Source organism: Carcharodon carcharias, chromosome 3, assembly GCF_017639515.1.
Source record: "Carcharodon carcharias isolate sCarCar2 chromosome 3, sCarCar2.pri, whole genome shotgun sequence".
Taxonomy (NCBI): domain Eukaryota; kingdom Metazoa; phylum Chordata; class Chondrichthyes; order Lamniformes; family Lamnidae; genus Carcharodon; species Carcharodon carcharias.
The window spans coordinates 186,344,031-186,365,891 of record NC_054469.1 but is presented as its reverse complement, the minus strand read 5'-3'; the positions used below and the strand labels follow the sequence as shown (position 1 = coordinate 186,365,891).

Sequence of the window (21,861 nt, the reverse complement as noted above, 5' to 3'; positions counted from 1 at the left end):
AGTCCAGGTGCAAAGAATTTTGAAAAATTGTGACAGAGCCTATGCTTTTTCATCACTAACTTCCCTCAGTTTTCCTGAGATACCCTATATGCAACTAGTTAATATGCTTTTAATCTCAAGAAATCTTATCACTGGCAAATAAATTTAACACAAAAGCTCTAAAATGACACAGTGGGCTTTTAAATGGAGCTGCTAAACACTCAGATTGTTAACAAAACACTTATATCTGATGTGATTTTTTTTTTATTCATTCATTTGGGATTTGGGCTTCGCTGGCTAAGCCAGCATTTATTGCCCATCCCTAGTTGCCCTTGAGAAGGAGGTGGTGGGCTGCCTTCTTGAACCACTGAAGTCCATGTGGCATAGGTGCTGTTAGGAATTTCCAGGATTTTGACCTAGTGGCAGTAAAGGAATGGCGATATATTTCCAAGTCAGAATGGTGATTGACTTGGAGGGGGACTTCCAGGTGGTGGTGTTCCCATCTATCTGCTGCCCTTGTCATTCTAGATGGTAGTGGTCACAGGTCTGGAAAGTGCTGTCTCAGGGACCTTGGTGAATCCCTGCAGTGCATCTTGTAGATGGTACATACTGCTGCTACTGTGCGTCGGTGGTGGAGGGAGTGAAGGTTTGTGGATGGGGTGCCAAACTAGCTGCTTTGCCCTGGATGGTATCAAGCTCCTTGAGCGTTGTGGGAACTGCACTCATCCAGGCAAGTGGGGAGTATTCCATTACACTCCTGACAGGCTTCAGGGAGTCAGGAGATAAGTTACTCATCACAAGATTCCTAGCCTCTGACCTGCTCTAGTAGCCACAGTATTTATATGGCTAATCCAGCCTGGATACTGTCCAGGTCTTGCTGCATTTGGACATGGACTACTTCAATATCTGAGAAATCGCAAATGGTGCTGAACATTGTGCAACCATCAGCAATCATTCTGACCTTTTGATGGAAGGAAGGTCATTGATGAAGCAGCTGAAGATGGGCTGAGGACACTACCCTAAGGAACTCCTGCAGTGATGTCCTTGAGCTCAGGTGGCTGACCTCCAATAACCATAACAATCTTCCTTTGTGCTAGGTATGACTCCAACCAGTGGAGAGTTTTCCCCTTGATTCCCATTGACTCCAGTTTTCTAGGGCTCCTTGATGCCACACTCAATCAACTGCTGCCTTGATGTCAAGGGCAGTCATTCTCACCTCACCTTGGGAGTTCAGCTCATTTGTTCATGCTTGAACCAAGGCTGTAATGAGGTCAGGAGTTGGGTGGCCCTGGCAGAACCTAAACAGGGCATCAGTGAGCAGGTTATTGCTAAGCAAATGCCGCTTGATAGCACTTGTTGATGGCCTCTTCCATTACTTCACTGATGACTTAGAGTAGACTGATGGGGTGGTAATTGGCTGAGTTGGATTTGTCCTGCTTTTTGTGTACAGGACAGACCTGGGCAATTTTTAACATAGCCAGGTGGATGCCAGTGTTGTAGCTGTATTGGAACAGCTTGGCTAGGTGTGCGGAAAGTTCTGGAGCACAAGACTTCAGTACCATTCTCCGAGGCCCTTAGCCTTTGAAGTATCCAGTGCCTTCAGCCGTTTCTTGATATCAAGTGGAGTGAAACAACTTGGCTGAAGACTGGCATCTTTGATGCTGGGGACCTCCGGAAGAGACCGAGATGGATCATCCACTCTGCACTTCTGACTGAAGATTGTAGTGAATGCTTCAGCCTCATCTTTTGCACTGCTGTGATGGGCTCCTCCATCATTGAGGATGGGGATATTTGTGGAGTCTCCTCCACCAGTGAGTTGTTTAAGTGTCCATCACATCACCATTCACAACTGGATGTGGCAGGACTGCAGAGTGTGGGTCTGTTCCATTGATTGTGGGATCGCTTAGTCCTGTCTATCATTTGCTGCTTATGCTGTTTGGCACGCATGTATTCCTGTGTTGCAGCTTCACCAGGTTGACACCTCATTTTTAGCTATGCCTGCTGCTGCTCCTGGCATGCTCTCCTGCACTCTTTATTGAACCAGGATTGATCCCCTGGTTTGATAGTAATGGTAAAGTGGGGGATATCTGGGACATGAGGTTACAGACTGTATTCGAGCACAATTCTGCTGCTGCTGATGGCCCACTGCGCCTCATGGATGTCCAGTCTTGAGGTGCTAGATCTGTTCTAAATCTAACCCATTTAGCACATTGGTAATGCCATACAACACAATGAAGGGTATCCTTAATATGAAGGCAAGTCTTCGTCTCCACAACGACTGTGCGGTGGTCACTGCTACTGATACTCTCATGGACTGGTGCATCCGTGGCAGGCAGGTTGGTGAGGATGAGGTCAAGTATATTTTTCCCTCTTGTTGGTTCCCTCATCACCTGCCGCAGACCCAGAGTAGCAGGAATGTCCTTTAGGACTCAGTCAGCTCGGTCAGTAGTGTCGCCACTCTTGACGATGGACACTGAAGTCCCCCACCCAGAGTACATTCTGCACCCTTGCCACCCTCAGTGCTTCCTCAAGTGGTGGTCAACATGGCTGATGGAAGGCAGTGCGTGGTAATCAGCAGGAGGTTTCCTTGCCCACATTTGACCTGATGCCATGAGACTTCATGGGGTCCGGAGTCAACGTTGGGGACTCCCAGGGCAACTCCCTCCCAACTGTACACCACTGTTCCGCCACCTCTGCTGAGCCTGTCCTGCTGGTGGGACAGGATATACCCAGGGATGGTGATGGTGGTGTCTGGGACATTATCTATAAGGCATGATTCTGTGAGGATGACTATGTCAGGCTGTTGCTTGACTAGTGTGTGAGACAGCTCTCCCAATTTTGGCTCTAGATGTTAGCAAGGAGGACTTTGCAGCATCAACAGGGCTGAGATTGCCATTGTCATTTCCAATGCCTAGCACGATGGTGGTCCATCTGGTTTCATTCCTTCTTTGTGACTTTGTAACGTTCTGAGTGGATTGCTAGGCCATTAAGAGTCAACCACATTGCTGTGGGTCTGGAGTCACATGTGGGCTAGCCCAGGTAAGGACGATAGATTTCCTTTCCTAAAAGACATTGTACCAGACGGGTTTTTACAACAATCAACAATGGTTCCATGGTTGGCGTTAGACTTTTAATTCCGGATCTCTATTGAATTCAAATTCCACCATCTGCCGTGGCGGGATTCGAACTTGGGCCCCCTGAGCATTACACTGGGTCGCTGGACTACTAGTTCAGCAACAATACAACTACACCATCACCTCCCCCTTTAAGGTAATTTAGCCTAGGTTCAAATTGCTGAACAAGATTCCACATCAACATGAAAACATTTCAAAAATGGAGTTGTTTTAAAACTAACATGAAAAAATATAATTTTGACCCATCACCTTCCCCAATGTCTGTGGAAGAGATGCGAAAGGCAGTTAAGTACCTAACTGACTTATAAATGTGAAATGTTGACTCAGTCACTCTGCTAGAGCCCACAGGACATGTCGGTGTCAGTAAGACCAGCTGTCGCGATGTTGATTTGCTCTGTACAAATTGTTGCTTTGCTGTACTTTCAAAAGCAGGTTCATCGGTGGCAATTCAGTGAAGCAATCAATGACAAGGTTGCCAAAAAGAACTGAGTGCCCCTTGGTACACCATTAATACACTGTAACAAAACTAAGAACTTTAAAAGGAAATTTAGTTAATCAAATTAAGGTGCCACTTTGGGGGTGATGATACACTGCAGTCCAGTTCCACACCCTCCAAAATCTCCCATTGCAGTGCCCACTGGTCACAAAAGGCCTCAAGCCTGCCGATGGACATCATGTGCTTCTTCTCCAGGGGCACCCAGGTGCAACATAAATGCAGAATAGAGGTAGGCAGTTAAGCCAAATGACCTGTTGATGGCCACCTTGGCCAGGCCCGCAAAAAGCAACCGAGATGAATGACCTGGCATCAGCCAGGACACTAGGACAACCCCCTTCTATTGTTCACTAAAAAAAAATGGACTCTTATATCATACAACTGAACCGAGAAAACAAGGCAAGCAGAGCCTTAGCTTAGCAGCTCATCTGAAAGAGCAACCCTGTGACATTGCAGCACTTCTTCAAAACTGCAAAATCAACACAAAAAATGTTTTCTACAATTATATTAACAAAAAGAGGTGGCGAAGAGCAATTTGTCCCCTTTGAAAACTAATAGTGGTGATATTGTCAACGAAAATAAGGGAGTGACAGGCATGTTGAATAATTAAGTTGTTCATATTTACAACAGTTAAAGTGGTTAGCATACTGGATATTCCTAAGAAATTAATATCAAATCAGGGGCAAGAACTCACCAAAATTAGCCTAGTCAAAACAACAATAATGAAGAAAATAATGGCACTAAAAAGTGACAAACCACTCAGACCAGACAGCTCCATCCAAGCATTTATGGAAATAGGTGAGTATATTGCAAATGGACTATAATCTAAAGTTCTCCCGTTTGAAAGCCATTCCTTTAGATTGAGAAATTGCACATGTCACTCTGCTACTTAAGAAAGGTGAGGGGGATAATCAATTAGCCTGATAGCTACTGTCAGGTTATTACTAGTGTTTACAATTAAGGTTATAGGGGCTGAACGCTTTGAAAATTTTCAGCTACTCAAAGGGAGCCAGCATGAATTTGTAAAGGGTAGGTCACGCCTGATGAACCTGATTGATTTTTTGTTTAAGAACTCACGAAAGTCATGGATAGAGGAATTTCTATCGATGTTATTTTTTGGACTATGGGCTTCCAGAAGGTATGTGATCAATACCCTCATAACAGACTTTTGGCTCAAGCTCAAACTCATGAAATTGAGGAACATCATTGAACTGGTTAGGAAATTGCCTGCATAACAGGGGAGAGAGTGTTTAAGGGTAATGGACAAATACTCTAATTGCCAAGGTGTGCTTTGTGGTGTACTGCAAGAATCAGAGTTGGAACCACATTTAACAACTTAGATGATGGGAAAGAAAGCCACATATCCAAGTTTGCCAATGACACAATGACATTCTAAGTAGTGTAGATGAAAGCATAAAATTAACAGTGATTAATAGATCAAGCAAATAAGCAAAACTGTGGCAAATGGATTTCAATGCAGGCAAATCTGAGATCATCCACTTTAGACCTAAAAAGGATAGAACATGGAATTTTCTAAACGGTGAAAAGCTAGAAACAGTGGAGGCCCAAGGAGACTTGAGGGCCCAGTAGATTACTAAAATGTCATTTGTGTGGGGGGGGGGGGGGGGGGGGGGGGGGCGGTGGGGGCGGTGTGTGTGTGTGTGTGTGTGTGTGTGTGTACACAAATAATTAAAAATGGTAGCAGAATGCTGGCTTTTAGATCTGGAGAACTAGAATAGAGGGATCGAAATGATACTTTAACCACATAAAACCTTGGTCAGGCCACACCTGGAGTACTGCAAGCAGTTCTGAACATCAATCCTTACACTTGCCTTGGAGGGAATACAGCATAGATTTACCAGAATCATACTAGGACTCCACGGGTACGTTATGAGCCAAGATTACACAAACTAGGCTGCAAAGGCTGGTTTGATCATTGTTTTCAAGGCACAGTATTAAGGGGAAGAGATAGGGTAGATAGAAAGAAACTTTCCACAGTGTGGGGAGTCTCAGACTAGGGGGCATAGTCTAAAACTTAGAGCCAGATCCTTCAGGATTAAAATTAGGAAACTCTACTAAGCAGAAAGGCTGGTAGAAGTTGGAGACACTTCTCCACAAATAGCAAATGATACTAGATGAATTGTCAATTTTAAATCTGAAATTGATAGATTTTTCTTAACCAAAGGTATTATATGGGACAAAGGCGTGGAGTAGGCTGCAGATCAGTCTTGACCTCACTGAATAGTGGAACAGGCTGGAGGGGTTCAATGGTCTACTCCATAACAGGTTAAAATAAGATATCTTATAGGAGTGGAAGAAGGGGTTAAATTATTTGATCAAAAGTTGATATATGCTAGTTTAACGCACAGCAGCAAGTGCTACATCCAGAGCAAGTTTCCAAGGGATGTGAGCGATGCCTAATGCAAGTTTTGCTGAGATTTCACATAGTTTTATGGAAGTGTGCACAGGTTTACTGGTGGATTCCTCACATGGTACATTAAACTCTGTTGTTCTAATGTTGTCCTTCTGAAGATGAGATACATTGTAAAAATCAAGTAATTCTTCTCACCGTTATCTGAAATATCCAGTTTTGAAATGTTATGGATTTCTGCAATGCAGCCTTCTAAAATCTGAGCACCACCTGACCTTAGCTGTGGACAAAGAAGCTTGAAATTAGTTTGATTGAGTAACTGGGACACCACAAGATTTAATGGTTACTGATTTTTCCACAATTACAAATAAGCATTAAAGAAACGTTTCACTATTCATCTATTGGAAAATAGAAAATATCACCATATCTCTTAATTCACTTTGCAAACATACAGCATCTTATCAGGAAGAAGGCTGCAATTAGGAGACAATTTTAACAAAATCTTACAATTCCTAAAGATGCCTTTTAGATTTCATGACATGCAGCCTAATGATGTCTCGAAATGCACTGGTCACTTCTGCAGTTAACGACGTTCAAGGCTACTGCAATTCGACAAAAGCAGTTAAGCGTGGAGGCATCTTGCACTTTGTTAACTACAAAATCCCAGAAGTGATTAAATGCTACCACAAAGATCTGATGAAATGAGAGATGAGTAAACAATGAGTAAGCCCTACAAAGCTTTTTTTTTAAATCAAAGCATGTGCATTAGCTATCATTGGGTTTTAAAAGATGTAGCACACTCTCTATCAAATAAAAAGCATAACAGAGACTGGTCATTTTGTTGTGCAAAAAAAATTAACTATCCAATAATTCAAATTAAGCAATGTCCATAGTACAGTTAAGAGGGAATTTAGTGCGAAAAAATTTGAATTATCTGATCATTTGAATTAAGCGCCTTTGAATTGAGTGGACTGCAAACCAAAAATCAAAGCAAAAGCAGCAGGAAGCAGCAATCAGCACATGGAACAAAATAAGTGTAGTTACTGTGATACCTGAATAATGTTCTAATGATTAATCTAGAATAAAAAAAAGGGCTTAGCGATTACTTCCTTACATTAAATGTTTTATTGTTCACAAAGGCTCTCAACACTTCTATGCTAATTTCTTCCTCCCTCACACCATCCAGCATGTGAGAAATTCTAATCTGAGGTGGTCAGCAAACTTCAAAATTCTTAATATCATCGCTGAAAATTGTTTCATGACTAGTATAGGTCAGCTATTTTTAAAAACTTTTTTTTACATCCTAATTTGAAACAAAATATGTACCCTATTGGGGTTTAACTCTTGCATTCTGCACCACTAGAAGCCATGGGCTTCAAGTCCTAGATCCTGATATAGGTTTCCTATTAGCCTCTGCCATATGATCAATTCCAATTGTAATGTAAAAATATTTTAAAAGTGACATGAAATTATAAGTTTTATTTATTCCAATTAATGTTTATGGCATTTCACATTTCCTTAAATCCATTTTATAATATGTTGCTGCCAAGAAATAGGTGAAAATGAAAATCCATTTTGAAAATTGCAACTGGTACTCAAAAATTTTTCACCATTGAGGTGACAATGACAACAGCCTAGAAAGGAAGGTTCGCTTACACCATCGCTTCAATTTTCAGACTTTAGAACCAAAAAGGCAGAACACTTCATTGTAAACAGGGAGCTTAAAACACAGCATGCCGTACATCAAGACACAACTGAAGGCTCCTTTCTTTAAACGGTCAAATGGAATTTGCCCAGCACATCATACAAAACGCTAGGTTTGAGCCAAAAATGTTACTGCATTAAACATCTGTGCCAAACAGTTCTAATGGTAATCCTGGCAGACAGATAAGGAAGCTATTTATTAGATCAACAATGGTTAAGAGGCAGGGAGGGTACTTACACAGTGACCAAGCTAAGGAAAGCAGTAGAAGGGAAAAGAACAGCACACATCAGTGCACAGCTGGAATAGGCAATAGCATCACAGCACAGCAATTCAGCAACCTTGTCTTCTGCATCACACTAGCCCTTGAAAATTGTTAAAATAGTTGGCTAAACAAGCCCTGAAACAGATTTGGTCATACATCTGGTTTTGAAATATAGTACTAAATGAACAAAAAAAATGCAGATTCATCAATATATAGAAGCGAAGTCACTATTCAATTAGCTAATACATATTTCTACACAGAATTTCTTGATGAGACATGGGCTCTGAACAGAATGTACGGAAAAAGTTGATTAATTTATCCTTGCCTGTTGAATTAATTTGTTAAATTAGTTATGATACATTGTTGATCAACAGGTTTAGAAATTGTTACCTCTGATAAGGAACTATGATAATCCAACAGCACTCAATTCAGGAACTAAGGTTCATTGATATATTTCACTAGCCACATTTGCTGCTGAATTTATCTAAGCTAGTGCAACCTTTGTCACAAGGTTATCAAGCAATATTAACTGACTCCCTTTCCTTGGAATTACAGGGCAGGAATACATTTTAGCTTATTAAAACATATCGCATTTCCCAAGACTCAGTGCTTCACACAGTCACTCAGCTGGGCCTTGCTGATCACATTTGTGAAGTTAGCTGATCTCATCTGTGATGGTAGTAGGGAAGCTAAATATGCCTCAGACCTGCTGAATCAGAGATGGGAGAATCAGCTGTAGTTTCTAATTTTGATTGTTACACAGCTGCCCTTATGTAAAAGAAAATCATGCATGAGCAGGTTCAGACTTGGATATGATGTTCACCACAGCCAAATAGCCTATTAGCAATCACTGGTAAGGCTCCTTTAAGAGAACTGGCTCGAGGAGCAGAATGGTCTCTTCCTGTTCCTATTTCTTATGTTTCATATCTGGGATCCAAATCTTTCAGGAGGGGAGAAAATTATCATGAAAACTAAAATCCCTAAAGATTAATATGACACCCTGATGTATATCCTTCAAACTTGCAATATTAACTGAGTTTTAAGTAATTTCCCACCACACTTTCAAATTAAATTAAATTAAATCAATGAATAAAACTATTCCTTCTTACCTCACAATTGCTAAGGTCAAGAGAAACATCCTTTAGTTGAGGATTGCAAGAAAGGCCAAGTAAAAGTGCTCTGTAAAGAAAGAATTGCCTTCAAATAAACATTGCATTGCCAACCTTGGCAGTATTGAAGAGAAAACACCAAGTCTTCTTATAACATTTTCACTACTTTCCGCTTCTTGTCAGAACTTAAGCAGCAATCAAATTTCCCACTTCACTGCATGGTATTAAATGGTTCAAAGTTAACAAAAGGTTCTGCACAAAACGCAGAAAATAAACTTCAGGAACATTGTGTGCTGCAGTGGGTCAGGAACAGGCCAGGGTTCAAATCAGCTTTGATGGGTGAGGGAAGTCTCTGTCTGCAGGCTGTTAATGGTTCTACGCGAAATGGAGATGGATATTCTCAAACAAGGTGCTAGTGGTAATAGGTCTACAATACACAACTGGGGTAATTCAGCACTAACTGGCAATTAAAATGGCTTGTGTAAGAACTGAGAAAACGTCACACTGATAGGTACGGGGCAGAGTAAAGGGGCTTTACACTGCACCTAGCTGTTCTATGTCTGGCTTGGTGGTGATTGTGTTGATACTTAGTGCTTTAAGTAAGAGTTGAATTCACCCCTGCTAACCTCCTTTCAATTGTCGAGCAGAAATAAATATAGAGCAAATTTTAAAAAATATAAAACAAAAATCCAGTCAACTGGAAGCACAATGAGTTTGCCCACCAATGCACGGCACCATGAAATGGCAAGGTATGAGCTCAAACTCGAGATACACCAGGCATGTTCTACTGACATACACCATGTTGTTGGAAAAAAAGGTGAAGCATCGATCAGATTTTCCCTTACACTGAGACAAAAAAACTCAATGATAAGTTAGTAGTTCTGTGGCACTGAATGCGACACCCCTTTGAGAAGCTGGTTACGTATCAGCAGAGAAAATCTGGAGCAGAACAAATGCCTGCACTCTTGACCAGAGGATGATAACTGCATTGAGGAGGGGAAAGGACGACAAAAGGAGAATTATTCTAGTGAAACTGACCTGTTAATACATAGAAGCTAAAGAAACTGTACTGATAAAAGTAATGCGTATCAAAGAGAGAAACAAATACTGACTTGACTGCATCCGGAGGGAGTTTGGTGCCTGACAGGTTGATATGTCTCAAAGCCAGTGAACTGCTAAAGAACAGTTTGAAGGATGGAGGGACTTCCTTCCCCTTCCTGTGGCATTGAAAGAAGATGATTTCATGTTGAGATCAGTCATACAACATTGCCATAGACACAACACACAATATAGTGAAAGCCATATGTGATGCTTAGCACACTTCAATACACCAAAGGTTTTTAAAATGAAACTTTATACACATGCATATCAAAGACATGATAAAAAGTATGCATCACCTGCGAGTGCTGGATACCCTGGTTATTGGGAGATTCAGGAAAGCAAATACAAAAGCAATAAGTGCAGTGTCAAGGCTGTAGGGCAGAATAACAATTTGGGTAAAAATAACCTCAGTGGGTCAGGAAGGGCCAAGACAGTTTTAAAAAGGAAATGGGGCAGTAGTAAGTAAGATGGCATCATGGAAAATTAGAGAAAAGTTAAAGGTAAAGGCAGTCTTATCTGTATGAAGCATTTTCAAAAAAGATGATTTATTAGAAACTAACAGATTTCATCTAATAGCCATTAGAGACATGGTTGTAGAAAGTCCAAAACTCATAACTAAATATTTTGTAACTAAATATTTCAAAACACTTGACGTTTAGACTTTTAAATGGTGGGAGAGAAACAATCTGTGGTTGGAGGAGCAACACTGAAAGCAGCGAGTGTGCTCCGGGAAAAGAGATATTGGTGTGGGGATTGGATAGGAGAGGCCAGCCGCTGGGTTGGGCAGTGGAGGGAGAGGCTGCCAGGGTGGGTGAGGCTGGATGTGGTAGTGCAGGCAGGAGTGGTTTGGGCGAACAGACTCATATGCGGTGTGTGTGCGTGTGTGTGTATATATAGTGTGTGTAGGTGTGCGCGCATACATGCGCACGAGAGAGTGAGTGTGAGAGAGAGATTGAGAGCGTGGGAGTGTGTGTGCGCGGGAGTGTGCACGCGCGGGGGAAGAAAAGTGTGTGGGGGAGAGAGTGTGTGCGGCAGAGAGAGAGAGAGAGAGAGAGAGAGAGTGTGAGAGTGTAGGAGAAAGAGAGTGAGTGAGTGTGGGAGTGTGCGTGCCTGGCTCACTTGCAGTCTCAGGATTCCCCCTCACACTCAGCCATACACATCAATGCACAATTACACCCATTCACACAGTGGGTGAGGGTGAATGGTTGAGCATCAAGAGACTGGGGGTGACCCAGACAAACAAGACTCCGCCCCTCTCACATTCTAACGGTGATCTTAAATTACTCTTTTTTTAATTATCAATTTATTGCTTTGACATTGCTTCACTTTTGCTCAGCAAGTTGTTTCTCTTTTCCATATCTCAATTTGTGTTTAATGTTGTGCCAAATTTTATCTTTCCGAAATTTGTTCATTGGCTCCTTGAGTGAGAAAAAGATGGAAATGTAGCACACGACACCCCCCCCCCCCCGACTCCCCCTACCACAAGGGAAAAGATTGGACAAACCTGGTCCACACCCTAGGATTTTAAAAAAGTAAGTGGATGCAGTGCCCTTTGATCTGGATTGTGGCAGTGGTTGCAAGGTAACAAACATAACCCTGCTATTCAAGAGTGTAGGGAGATAAAACGAGGAATTACAAGCTAGTTAAGCCTGACGCCAGTAATCAGGAAAATGATAGAATCTAATATTAGGGAAGTGATACCAGGGCACTTAGAAGGACAGAATATGATTGAGCAGAATCAGCGTGGATTGATGAAAGGAAAATAGACAAATTAGATTTTTTGGGGTTGCAACCAGCTGGGTAGATAAGGGGGAGCCATATTATATACAACATAAATGTATATGGATTTTCAAAAGCATCTGACAAGGTGCCACATAAGAGATCATTAAATAAAATTAGGGCTCATGGAATGGAGTAACATATTAGCATGAATTAAGGCTTAACAGACAGAAAACAGAGTGGAATAAACAGGTCATTTTTGTGTACACAGACTGTTACTAACAGGGTACCACAAGGATCAGTACCCAAGGGTCTCAACTATTCACAATCTATAGCAATGACTTAGATGAGGGGATCAAGTGTAAAGTATCCAAGTTTGTTGATGTTACAAAGTTAGGTGGGAAACTGTACTGTGAAGAGGACGCAAAAGGCTGGATTGTCTGGCCCCGCGGAGAAGGGCTTGGAGGTGAGGGAAGGGGTTGGGTGATGGGAAAGTGGGGAGGAGTCCCATTTGCACTGTATGATTCTACAATTTATTTACTGACAGATCAGTAATTAAATTGATTCAGGGCAGGGTGGTGCCAAGATATCAGCATGCCAGCTGGCAGCACGAACATTCACCTCCATGCTTGCCCTCCTTGGAGGCTAAAACTTCAGCTCCTAGATTGAGTAGACTACACCTATATAGCCCAGAGTTTAAAAGAATGCGGTGTTCTTATTCAAGCATTTAAAATTCTTAAGGGACTTGACACTTCAGATGCTAGAAGAATGTTTTCTTTGGAGAATCTAAATCATAGTCTCAGAATAAGAGTTTGGTCATTTAGAACCAAGATGAGGAGCAATTTCTTCACTCAAATGATTGTGAATTTTTGGGATTCTTAAGCCTTGAAGCCTGTGGACACTTAATAATGGAGTACATTCAAGGCAGACTGATGGATTTTTAAATACCAGATAAATCAATGGATATGATGGCAGTGCAGGAAGGTGTAGCTGAGATTGCAGGTCAGCCATAATCTGACTGATTGATGCAGCAGGCTCAAAGGGCCGAATGGTCTATTCCTGTTCCTGTTGCTCCACGTTCTTATATTAATGTTTTACTGTTGGCTCACATTGATATTTTATGCCTTTATGTAAATAAATCCCAAACAAGCCTTTTCCTGTCAATGACTACGCTATCAATCTCTTCTGAAAGTCTTTTGAAAACCACCAAATCTTTATGAATTGAGAAGGATAATAATCTTCAGTCCTGGCCCCACGATCCAGCAGATTTACAGCTTACCCAAAATTATAGTTAACCTTTAGTATAATCTGACTTACGAGAGGAGGTGGTGGTATGGAAAAGTCCATTTGGATATTCAATCTATGTACACATTTTCACTCTTAAAGAGCCAATAAGAGGTCAGTGCGTCTGAAAAGCATCTTGTAATTGCAGCTTTCTTAACCATGCATCCATTTGCTACACTTTTGGACTTCACCAGCTGTATTTTTTGTGCCCTCTTCGAACCAAAGTAATACTTAAAATATAGAAGAACTGTCAGTGTTGGATTGTCCAGGAATCTTTCAGAAAGCTGAGTTGGTGTCCTCTCAGGCAGTAGAAGAATTTACATGAATAGGTCTTTTCTCTCCAACAGACCTGTTGTTTAATTCCAGCATTTTCTGTTTTCATTTCAGATTTCCAGTTTTTTCTTTCTATTTGTACAGCAGATTTGATGACAGGATGCTTACATTTCTCCTCCCTGAAAATACTATTAAAAATTTAACACTTGGACTAACTCCTTAGAAATTGTAAACTTGAACCAGTGTTGCACCACAACTTATATGTGAACTTTTGTTTGTGCTAATGGGAAGCAAGTTATGGGCACACTGTTAGAATCAGTGAAGATGTGAGAAGATAGTTCCTTAGAAACCCATATGAATGTTATCATTTACTCAGAGAGGCAACACTGAGAATATGAATTTACAATTTAAGTAAGTAATTAAAAGAAATACCCTCCATCAGTTAACTTTGGCCTGGACTAACGAAAATTTTATTAGCAGGAAGAACTGCTGGCAGATGGAAATTGCTAGCAATTTTGAAGAAACTCCACCATAGTATCTGCACTGATTGGATCCTTGCTGGCCACTGAAGCCCAGGGAGAGAGGCTGACATATGAAAAAGGCTAATGCCTTTGTCACTATGCATCATTCAAACATTGATGATTCACATCAGTAGTCAAGGACAGTTTTGCAGTAATGTTAAGAGGCACAAGAGGCCTCAATGTCATTTTTATAGCCTTCTGAAATGACATAGCTCAGTCAATTCTTTCTTTTCAATTCATATTTTCAAATGATTCTTGCACATACAATTGTTCTTTTGGCATATTTACATTGAATCTGTGCTATTGCTGCCAGGCACATAGCACTCTCACAGCAATAAAGGAGAAAAACTCATCAGCCTCAATATTTAGGCAGACAGGGTACAGGGAACCTTGTTGGGGACTCAGAGGTCCTGCCAAACTTAGTGGCAGGATCTAATAATCTTTTGCTCCATCCCCCACCCAGCAACCCACCAACCCACCAAATTGACAATCTAAAACTAGTGTCTTAAACCTAAATAAGAAATCATGATGTATGAACTCAGAGTTGGCTAATGTGAAAAGTAGGTTAAAAGGTCAGACAGTAGAACAGCAGTGGCAGCCATTTGAGCAGATCTTTCATAACTCTCAACAAAATATACTCCATTGAGAAAGACTATGAGAAGGATGCACCATCTGTGGCTAACTAAGGAAGTTAAGGATGGTATCAAATTGAAGAAAGGGTGGATTAGTGGTAAGACCAAGAGATTGGGAAAGTTTTAGAAACTGGCAAAGGATGAGTTGAAAAATGGAAGAGGAAGAATTTAAGGTTTGAGAGAAAACTAGCAGGAAATATAAAAACACACAGTAAAAGCTTCTACAAGTATATAAAAAGGAAAAAAGAGTAGCTAAAGTGAGCATTGGTCCCCTTACAGGGTGAGACTGGGGAATTAATAACAGCAAACAAGGAAATGACAGAGGCTTTGAACAAGTACTTTGCATCTGTCTTCACAACAGAAGACAATAAAAGCATCCCAAGAATAGTAGAAAATCAAGGACAAATGGGAGGAAGGAACTTAGAACAATCACAATCACTGGAGAAAAAGTAATAGAAAAATTAATGAGGCTAAAGGCTAACAAGTCCCTTGGATGTGATGGCCTGCATCCTAGGGTTGTAAAAGGAGTGACTGCAGAGTTAATGGATGCATTGTTTCAATCTTCCAAAATTCCCTAGATGCTGGAACGGTTGATTAGAAAACTGCAAATATAACAACTCTTTTCAAGAAGGGAGGGAAACAAAAAGCAGGAAATTAGAGGCAAGTTAGCCTAACATCTGTCACTAGGAAAATGCTAGGATTCACCATTAAGGGGGTAATTGCAGGACGTTAAAAAAATCACAATAAAATAAGGCAGTGTCAACATGGTTTTGTGAAAGGTAGATTGTGTTAGACAAATTTATTAGACTTTTCTGAGGATGTAACAAGCAGGGTGAACAAAGAGGAACCAGTAGATGTAACTGTATTTGGATTTCCAAATGGCTTTTAATAAGATGCTACATAAAAGGCTACTGCACAAGATCTCATGGTATTTGGAGTGATATATTAGCTGACTAACAGGAAACAGAGTCAGGATAAATAGGTCATTTTCAGGTGCGCAAGCTATAACTGGTGGAATGGGTGAAGGGACCATTGGTATTGTTTACCAATTTGCTCAAGGTACAAAGGTAAGCAGGAAAGCAAGTTATGAGGAGAATACAAAGGGTAGCATTTTTCAGGTGCAGGGGATTGCCACTCCGCCAACCGAAGAGTTGGCGGGAAACGCATTCCCACCGATCAGAGCAGCCAACAACCATTCACATCACTCGGATGGAAGTCCTACCTCAAGAGAGCAGCTGGTCAATCTGACTGGCCAGCAGATCTGTAGTCTCAGCGATACCAGAGGCAGCAGTGGCCCGGACTGGGAGTACAAGCTGTCCCCAGAATCGAGGACCAGGTAAATGCGGAGACGTCATCCCTGGGGAGGGGAATTGAGGCCTGGGAGGGTAGGATGCAGGGAGGAGCACCCTTGAGGGAAGTTACCCCCATGTCCCCAACTCCCACCTGAGGCCTGAGCTGGGTGACCTCCTGGCCTTCCCCCAGCCCACTGCCAACCTCAAAATTGAGGATGGACAGAAAGTGTCATAATTTTATAATGACTTAAAGGCACCACTCATAAGGGATTGTGTAAACATTTTGTGGGTTCATTTATTTAAATTAGGTATGTGAGAACATGTATAGAAGGCTTGAAGACAGAACTGTGCAGTGTGTACCGTACTCAGCTTATAGGCCACGTTGAAACTGAGGCTGGATAACATGACACACTTCCCTTCCAGTGATGGCATGCTGCTATCCCTAATAGGCACATTACCACATAAAGCAGGCCTTACGTTGCCAAAGATTGGCAATTTAAGGGCTTAATTGGGGTTAGAGTGAGGGGCCCGTCCCAGGCACCAACCGTTCTACATAAAACTGAAGACAGGTCAGGCGGGAAGGCCATCCAGGATATTTTATGGACACCCCCCCACCCAATCCAGGGAGGGGCCGTAAAATTCTGTCCAGAGTGTGCAAAACAATATAGACAGGTTAAGTGAATGGGCAAAAATTTGGCAGATGCAGAATGTGGGGAAAATGCAAAGTTGTCCACTTTAATAGGAAGAATAGAAAAGCAGAATGTTACTTCACAATTTTATTTAAACAGGGACTGCAGATCACAGCAGTACAGAGAGATCTGGGCACCCTTGTACATGAAATCACAAAAGTTAATAAGCAGGCAGGAAGGCAAACAAAATGTTGGCCCTTATTGCAAGTAGGATGTTATATAAAAGTAGGGAAGTATTGCTACAATTTGTACAGGGGTTTAGTGAGACCATATCTAGAGTACTGTATACAGTTCTGGTCTCCTTACTTAAGTATGGGAATGCTTGCACTGGAAGCATTTCAGGGAAGATTCATTAGGCTGATTTCTGGGTTGAGGGAGAGGGTTGTCTTATGAGGAGGGGTTGAACAGATTAGGCCTATACTCATCGGAGTTTAAAAGAATGAGGGGTGATCTTATTGAAACATAAGATTCTGAGGGGGCTGGATGGAGGTGGGAGGTAGATGCTGGGAGGATATTTCTGCTCGTGGGGAATCTAGAACTAGGAATCACAATTTAAAAATAAGTAGTCTCCCATTTAAGGCAGAGATGAGGAGGAATTTCTTCTCTGAGAGTCACTATTCTTTGGAATTCACTTCCCCAGAGAGCAGTGAAGGCTGGATCACTGGATATATACAGAATTTTGATCTACAAGGGAGTCAAGGCCAAAGGGGACAAGCAGGAAAGTAGAGTTAAGGCCATAATCAGATTAGCCATGATCATACTGAATGGCAGAGCAGGTACATTGGGCCGAATGGCCTACTCCTATTTCTTATGATTTTATCATATCATCTTATAAGCAATGGTGACTTTTATGCAGTGAGTTATGATCTAGGATGCCCTGCCTGGAATTAAAGTAGTAGCAGATTCAATAGTAACTTTCAAAGGAAATTGGATAAATTGCTGAAGGGAGAGCATTTACCGAGCTTTGGAGTGGGACTAAATTGGATAGCTCTTTCAAAGGGCTGGTACATGATGGGGTGAATGGCCTCCATCTGCATCGTTTTATGGAATCAACTGAGCCAAATTTAAAGATGAACTATTTTGCAGCGCGCTTATCCTTTTTTCAAAATGCACAAACGTAACTGCAATGGAACTGTAATCTAGAATATAATGTGGATTCAAGGACACACCTCTATGGGAGCTTTGTTTATCTTTCACTGATTTTATAACAGTGAAAGAGTTCAGATAATCGGTGACTGGAGAGAACAGTAGGCACCGTTCTCAGCTAGGGCCCGAACTAACTGCAGGAAATCAGGCAATTCTATTGCACCTGGCTTTTGGAATCAGTTTACAGTTAAATTCTGAATGAAACAGCCCAAATGAGCAAGATTAGCTCACTGGCAAGGCCCTTACTGCCGTCCAAGGGCCCAAACACTCCTTTCAAGTGAAGCAGCATTTCACTTGTATTTCCCCCAATTTAGTCTACTGCATTTGTTGCTCCCAATGCGGTCTCCTCTACATTGGAGAGACCAAACGCAAACTGGGCGACCGCTTTGCAGAACACCTGCGGTCTGTCCGCAAGAATGACTCAAACCTCCCTGTCGCTTGCCATTTTAACACTCCACCCTGCTCTCTTGCCCACATCTGTCCTTGGCTTGCTGCATTGTTCCAGCGAAGCTCAATGCAAACTGGAGGAACAGCACCTCATCTTCCGACTAGGCACTTTACAGCCTTCCGGACTGAATATTGAATTCAACAACTTTAGATCTTGAACTCCCTCCTCCATCCCCACCCCCTTTCCGTTTCTTCCCCCTCCCTTTTGTTTTTTCCAGTAATTTATATAGATTTTTCTTTTCCCACCTATTTCCATTATTTTTAAATCTATACCTCTTATGCCCTGTTAGTCTCATTTCACCCCACCCCCACTAGAGCTGTACCTTGTGTGTCCTGCCATCCATTCTTAATTAGCACATTCTCTTAGATAATATCACCACCTTCAACAACTCTTTGTTCTTTTGTCTGTGACATTTTTTGATTATCTGCTCCTATCACTGCTTCTTTGTCCCTACAACCACCTCCCCCCAACTTCTCTCCCCCCACCCACCCCCCCATCTTAAACCAGCTTATATTTCACCCCATCCTAATTTTACTCAGTTCTGACTCGAAACGTCAACTTTGCTCTTCTCCGCCGATGCTGCCAGACCTGCTGAGTTTTTCCAGGTAATTCTGTTTTTGTTTTGGATTTCCATCATCCACAGTTTTTTGTTTTTATCCCTTACTGCTGTTAACTGGTCCACTGGCGAACCGTTCTAAAACACGAGTCAGGGAAGAATTAATGTTTAGTTTGAATACAAAAGCATTTTATGACTGGAGATCTGCATAACAAGTATACGATGCAGGAAGCTTTTAATAATAATTAATTCAAAACTAATCAACACTACTTCTACACACCACCTGATACACCATTTGCATTCAGAACTAAATGAATGAAATTCACTCGAGTACACAAAGGCCTTTCACTGACACATTTTTCATGAAGTACAAACAGCACTAATCAATTAAAACACTTCTTCTGATCTACTTTGTTCATGTCAGTGTACTATGTTTATGGCTGAAATCACTGGATAAACAAGACTCAACAGATGCAGGAGGAATGTGAGGAAGATTTTTTTTATATAGCTAGAGGAAATTACCTGGATTTCGCTGCCTACGATTGTGATGGAAGCAGAGATGATCTGCTCTATGAATGACTCTATGAACCAAAGGACGTTATGATACATTTTCTGGTGGACAGCTATAAGCCTCTTTTATATCAGTTAGGTGCCAAGCTACTACTGTGCTCTCCCAATGCAATGCAACTTTAATCACCGGAAAGACCCTATTTTTGTTAAATCAGCTTCTTCATTCAGGCAGCCTGAATGAGTCTGGCAAGTTTAACGTATGCCTGCTGCCTGAGACCTACTTCTTGAGAGCTGGCTCCAAAGCACAGCAAAAAATAAAACAATATATAAGCAGTTAAGAGAAAAAAAAAATTGCACCCGAATTGTGCTTTTGACTGCATCTGCCCAACCACTACAAATCAGCTCCCAGGTTCAACTCTCCCCACTTATCAATCATGCCTCAGGTCACTGTCAAACCTCAGATTATGCCTCATGCACAGAATTTTTTCTCAATTGAGAAAAAGTGCAAAGGAAAAACAAAGATACATGTAAGTTCCAGGGGCTAGCTCTTTGTCTCCACTCACCAAAAAAAGGAACAGTTAAGTTTGGCACAAATGGACATTAAGGACCTGCAAAAAGGGGGAAAATAACCTTGAGGACAGCATGATTACCTGTGTGAGAAGATACTCTTAGACAGATGAAGAGATGCCAGCTGTTGACAACAGCCCCGTAGAAGTGCTGCACACACCTGAAAAACACAAAGATAACTGAGTGACAGATCAAATAATTCACAAATCCCCCTATATGTAACAACATAACTTACATTCATATACCTAACAAGTGACTGAAGTTCAAAAATAATTCATTAGCTGTGAAGCACTTTCGGTCATCCTGAAGATGTGGAAGCTGCCGCATAAATGTATGTATGTCTGTCCTTTCTTCCTTAACCATTTGTCAGTATTGCATTTATGTTTATTTAGCTACTGGCATCAGCACATCACAACAAAAACTGCACCGATGCCAATGTAACAACTATGCTAAAAAATATGAATGATAATCTTAACAAACTATGCCAAATTGGTCCCGTCATTATCGTCACTGGCAGACCTGTAACCACCTGATCTTACACAGCTGAAAATACTCTCTCTGGATACACCAACATTTGGAAACACCAACTATAAATTAGACTGCTGGCATGTTTTTCATGAGACAGAGGTAAAAGAATTTCTATTTTAATGTTACTAGCACTCCAGAGAAGTGAGCGTTATTTCTCAGGATGAACAGAATGAAAAGTATCATTTTTCAACACTGTGTACAAGATGCAGTGTTTTGCATTCAGCTGTAAGCAGTAAAAACTAATCAATCTAATGGATGCAGAAAGAAGAAAGGGTTACATTTACATTTTTGTGACTCTCAAACTAGCAATTCAATAAAAATATTTAACTGTTCCGATGTCTTGATCTGGTCTCATACAGATACAGAAAGTGAACCTCGCTTTATCTGGTGTCAATCCACCACCTGATAATCTTGTGATCCTATAGGCCCTACCCAGGCTCTCAATCTTATCTCAACCATATATATTTGCAGCGCTTCAAAGTGATGCCCGTTTTGAAATGCACACTGAGATGTAGATTTTAATTAAATCAAGATCGTTGAAAAAAGATCTTCCGTATCTGGTGTTTGCCATAGCCTGAAGTGAAATGCATAAACTCAGCAGAGTTTCGAGTGGTTTCACATCCTAAAATGAGAGCACTGATCTGCTTTGATTTGTTGAAAACTAGTCCACAATTCAACACAAATAAAGCTCCTTAATCTGAGGTCCTACAGGGTCTGAGAAGCAGGATGTGCAGCAAGGAGTGCTCTTCTGACGTTAGCATTCAATTATTTAAGCAATGAATGTAGAAGCACATTCTCTCTCATTCTTATGGCTAATGTAGATGTGGGACAACAGACATAATTTTACATTCAGATAGTTTGCCAGATAATTGCATCGGAGTAGCAGAGTCCATCACTGTGATGCCTCTCTTGGGTTTGCGAATCAGTCATCGAGTCATTATATGTTCCATGGCTGGTCCTCAGTGACCGTAGTCACACAGTGGAGAGTTTTTACTTTTTCATTTGTGCATCAAGTATCTGCATCTACACTAGTTTGTGCAGGTGTGGTTTTGGGTTGCTCACAAGCTCAGTGGAAGATCACAGGCAAAGTTTGGGTCTTTCACAAGACGTTTATGACTTCTTGTGAATGCCATTTAACTTTTCAAACTTCACAACGGTTGAAGTCACATTGTCAAAGGTTTTTTTTATTCTTTCGTGGGATGTGAGTGTTGCTGGCAAGGTCAGCATTTGTTGCTCATCCCTAATTATCATTGAAAAGGTGGTGCTGAGCAGCCTTCTTGAACTGCTGCTGTTCATCTGGTATAAGTATACCTACAGCTTTTTGTTAGGAGGGGAGTTCTAGGATTTTGATCTAGCGACAGTGAAGGAACAGCAATATAGTTCCAAGTCAGGATATTGTGTGGCTTAAAGTGGAATTTGGAGATGACAGTGCTCCCATGCATCTGCTACCTTTAAGCTTGTGGGTCCAAAAGGGCCGATGTGATTTCAAGCGAGGGGGCACTGATGAGGTCCAGTCGGATGGGGCGACACACATTTTTCTCG

The 21,861-nt window shown here is 41.4% G+C and overlaps 1 protein-coding gene across 4 annotated transcripts in view; it reads right to left on the bottom strand.

Annotated features, from left to right (window-relative positions):
• LOC121276286 (F-actin-uncapping protein LRRC16A-like) overlaps positions 1-21,861 on the bottom strand; it is a 417,343-nt gene that overhangs the window by 168,930 nt on the left and 226,552 nt on the right. For all 4 annotated transcript variants that reach the window (XM_041184533.1, XM_041184534.1, XM_041184536.1 and 1 more), the window contains exons 15-18: positions 19,875-19,951; positions 10,166-10,270; positions 9,054-9,123; positions 6,176-6,257 (exon numbers count right to left, since the gene is read on the bottom strand). In XM_041184533.1, coding sequence (XP_041040467.1) covers positions 6,176-6,257; positions 9,054-9,123; positions 10,166-10,270; positions 19,875-19,951 — 334 coding nt within the window. The remainder of the gene's footprint in view (positions 1-6,175; positions 6,258-9,053; positions 9,124-10,165; positions 10,271-19,874; positions 19,952-21,861) is intronic.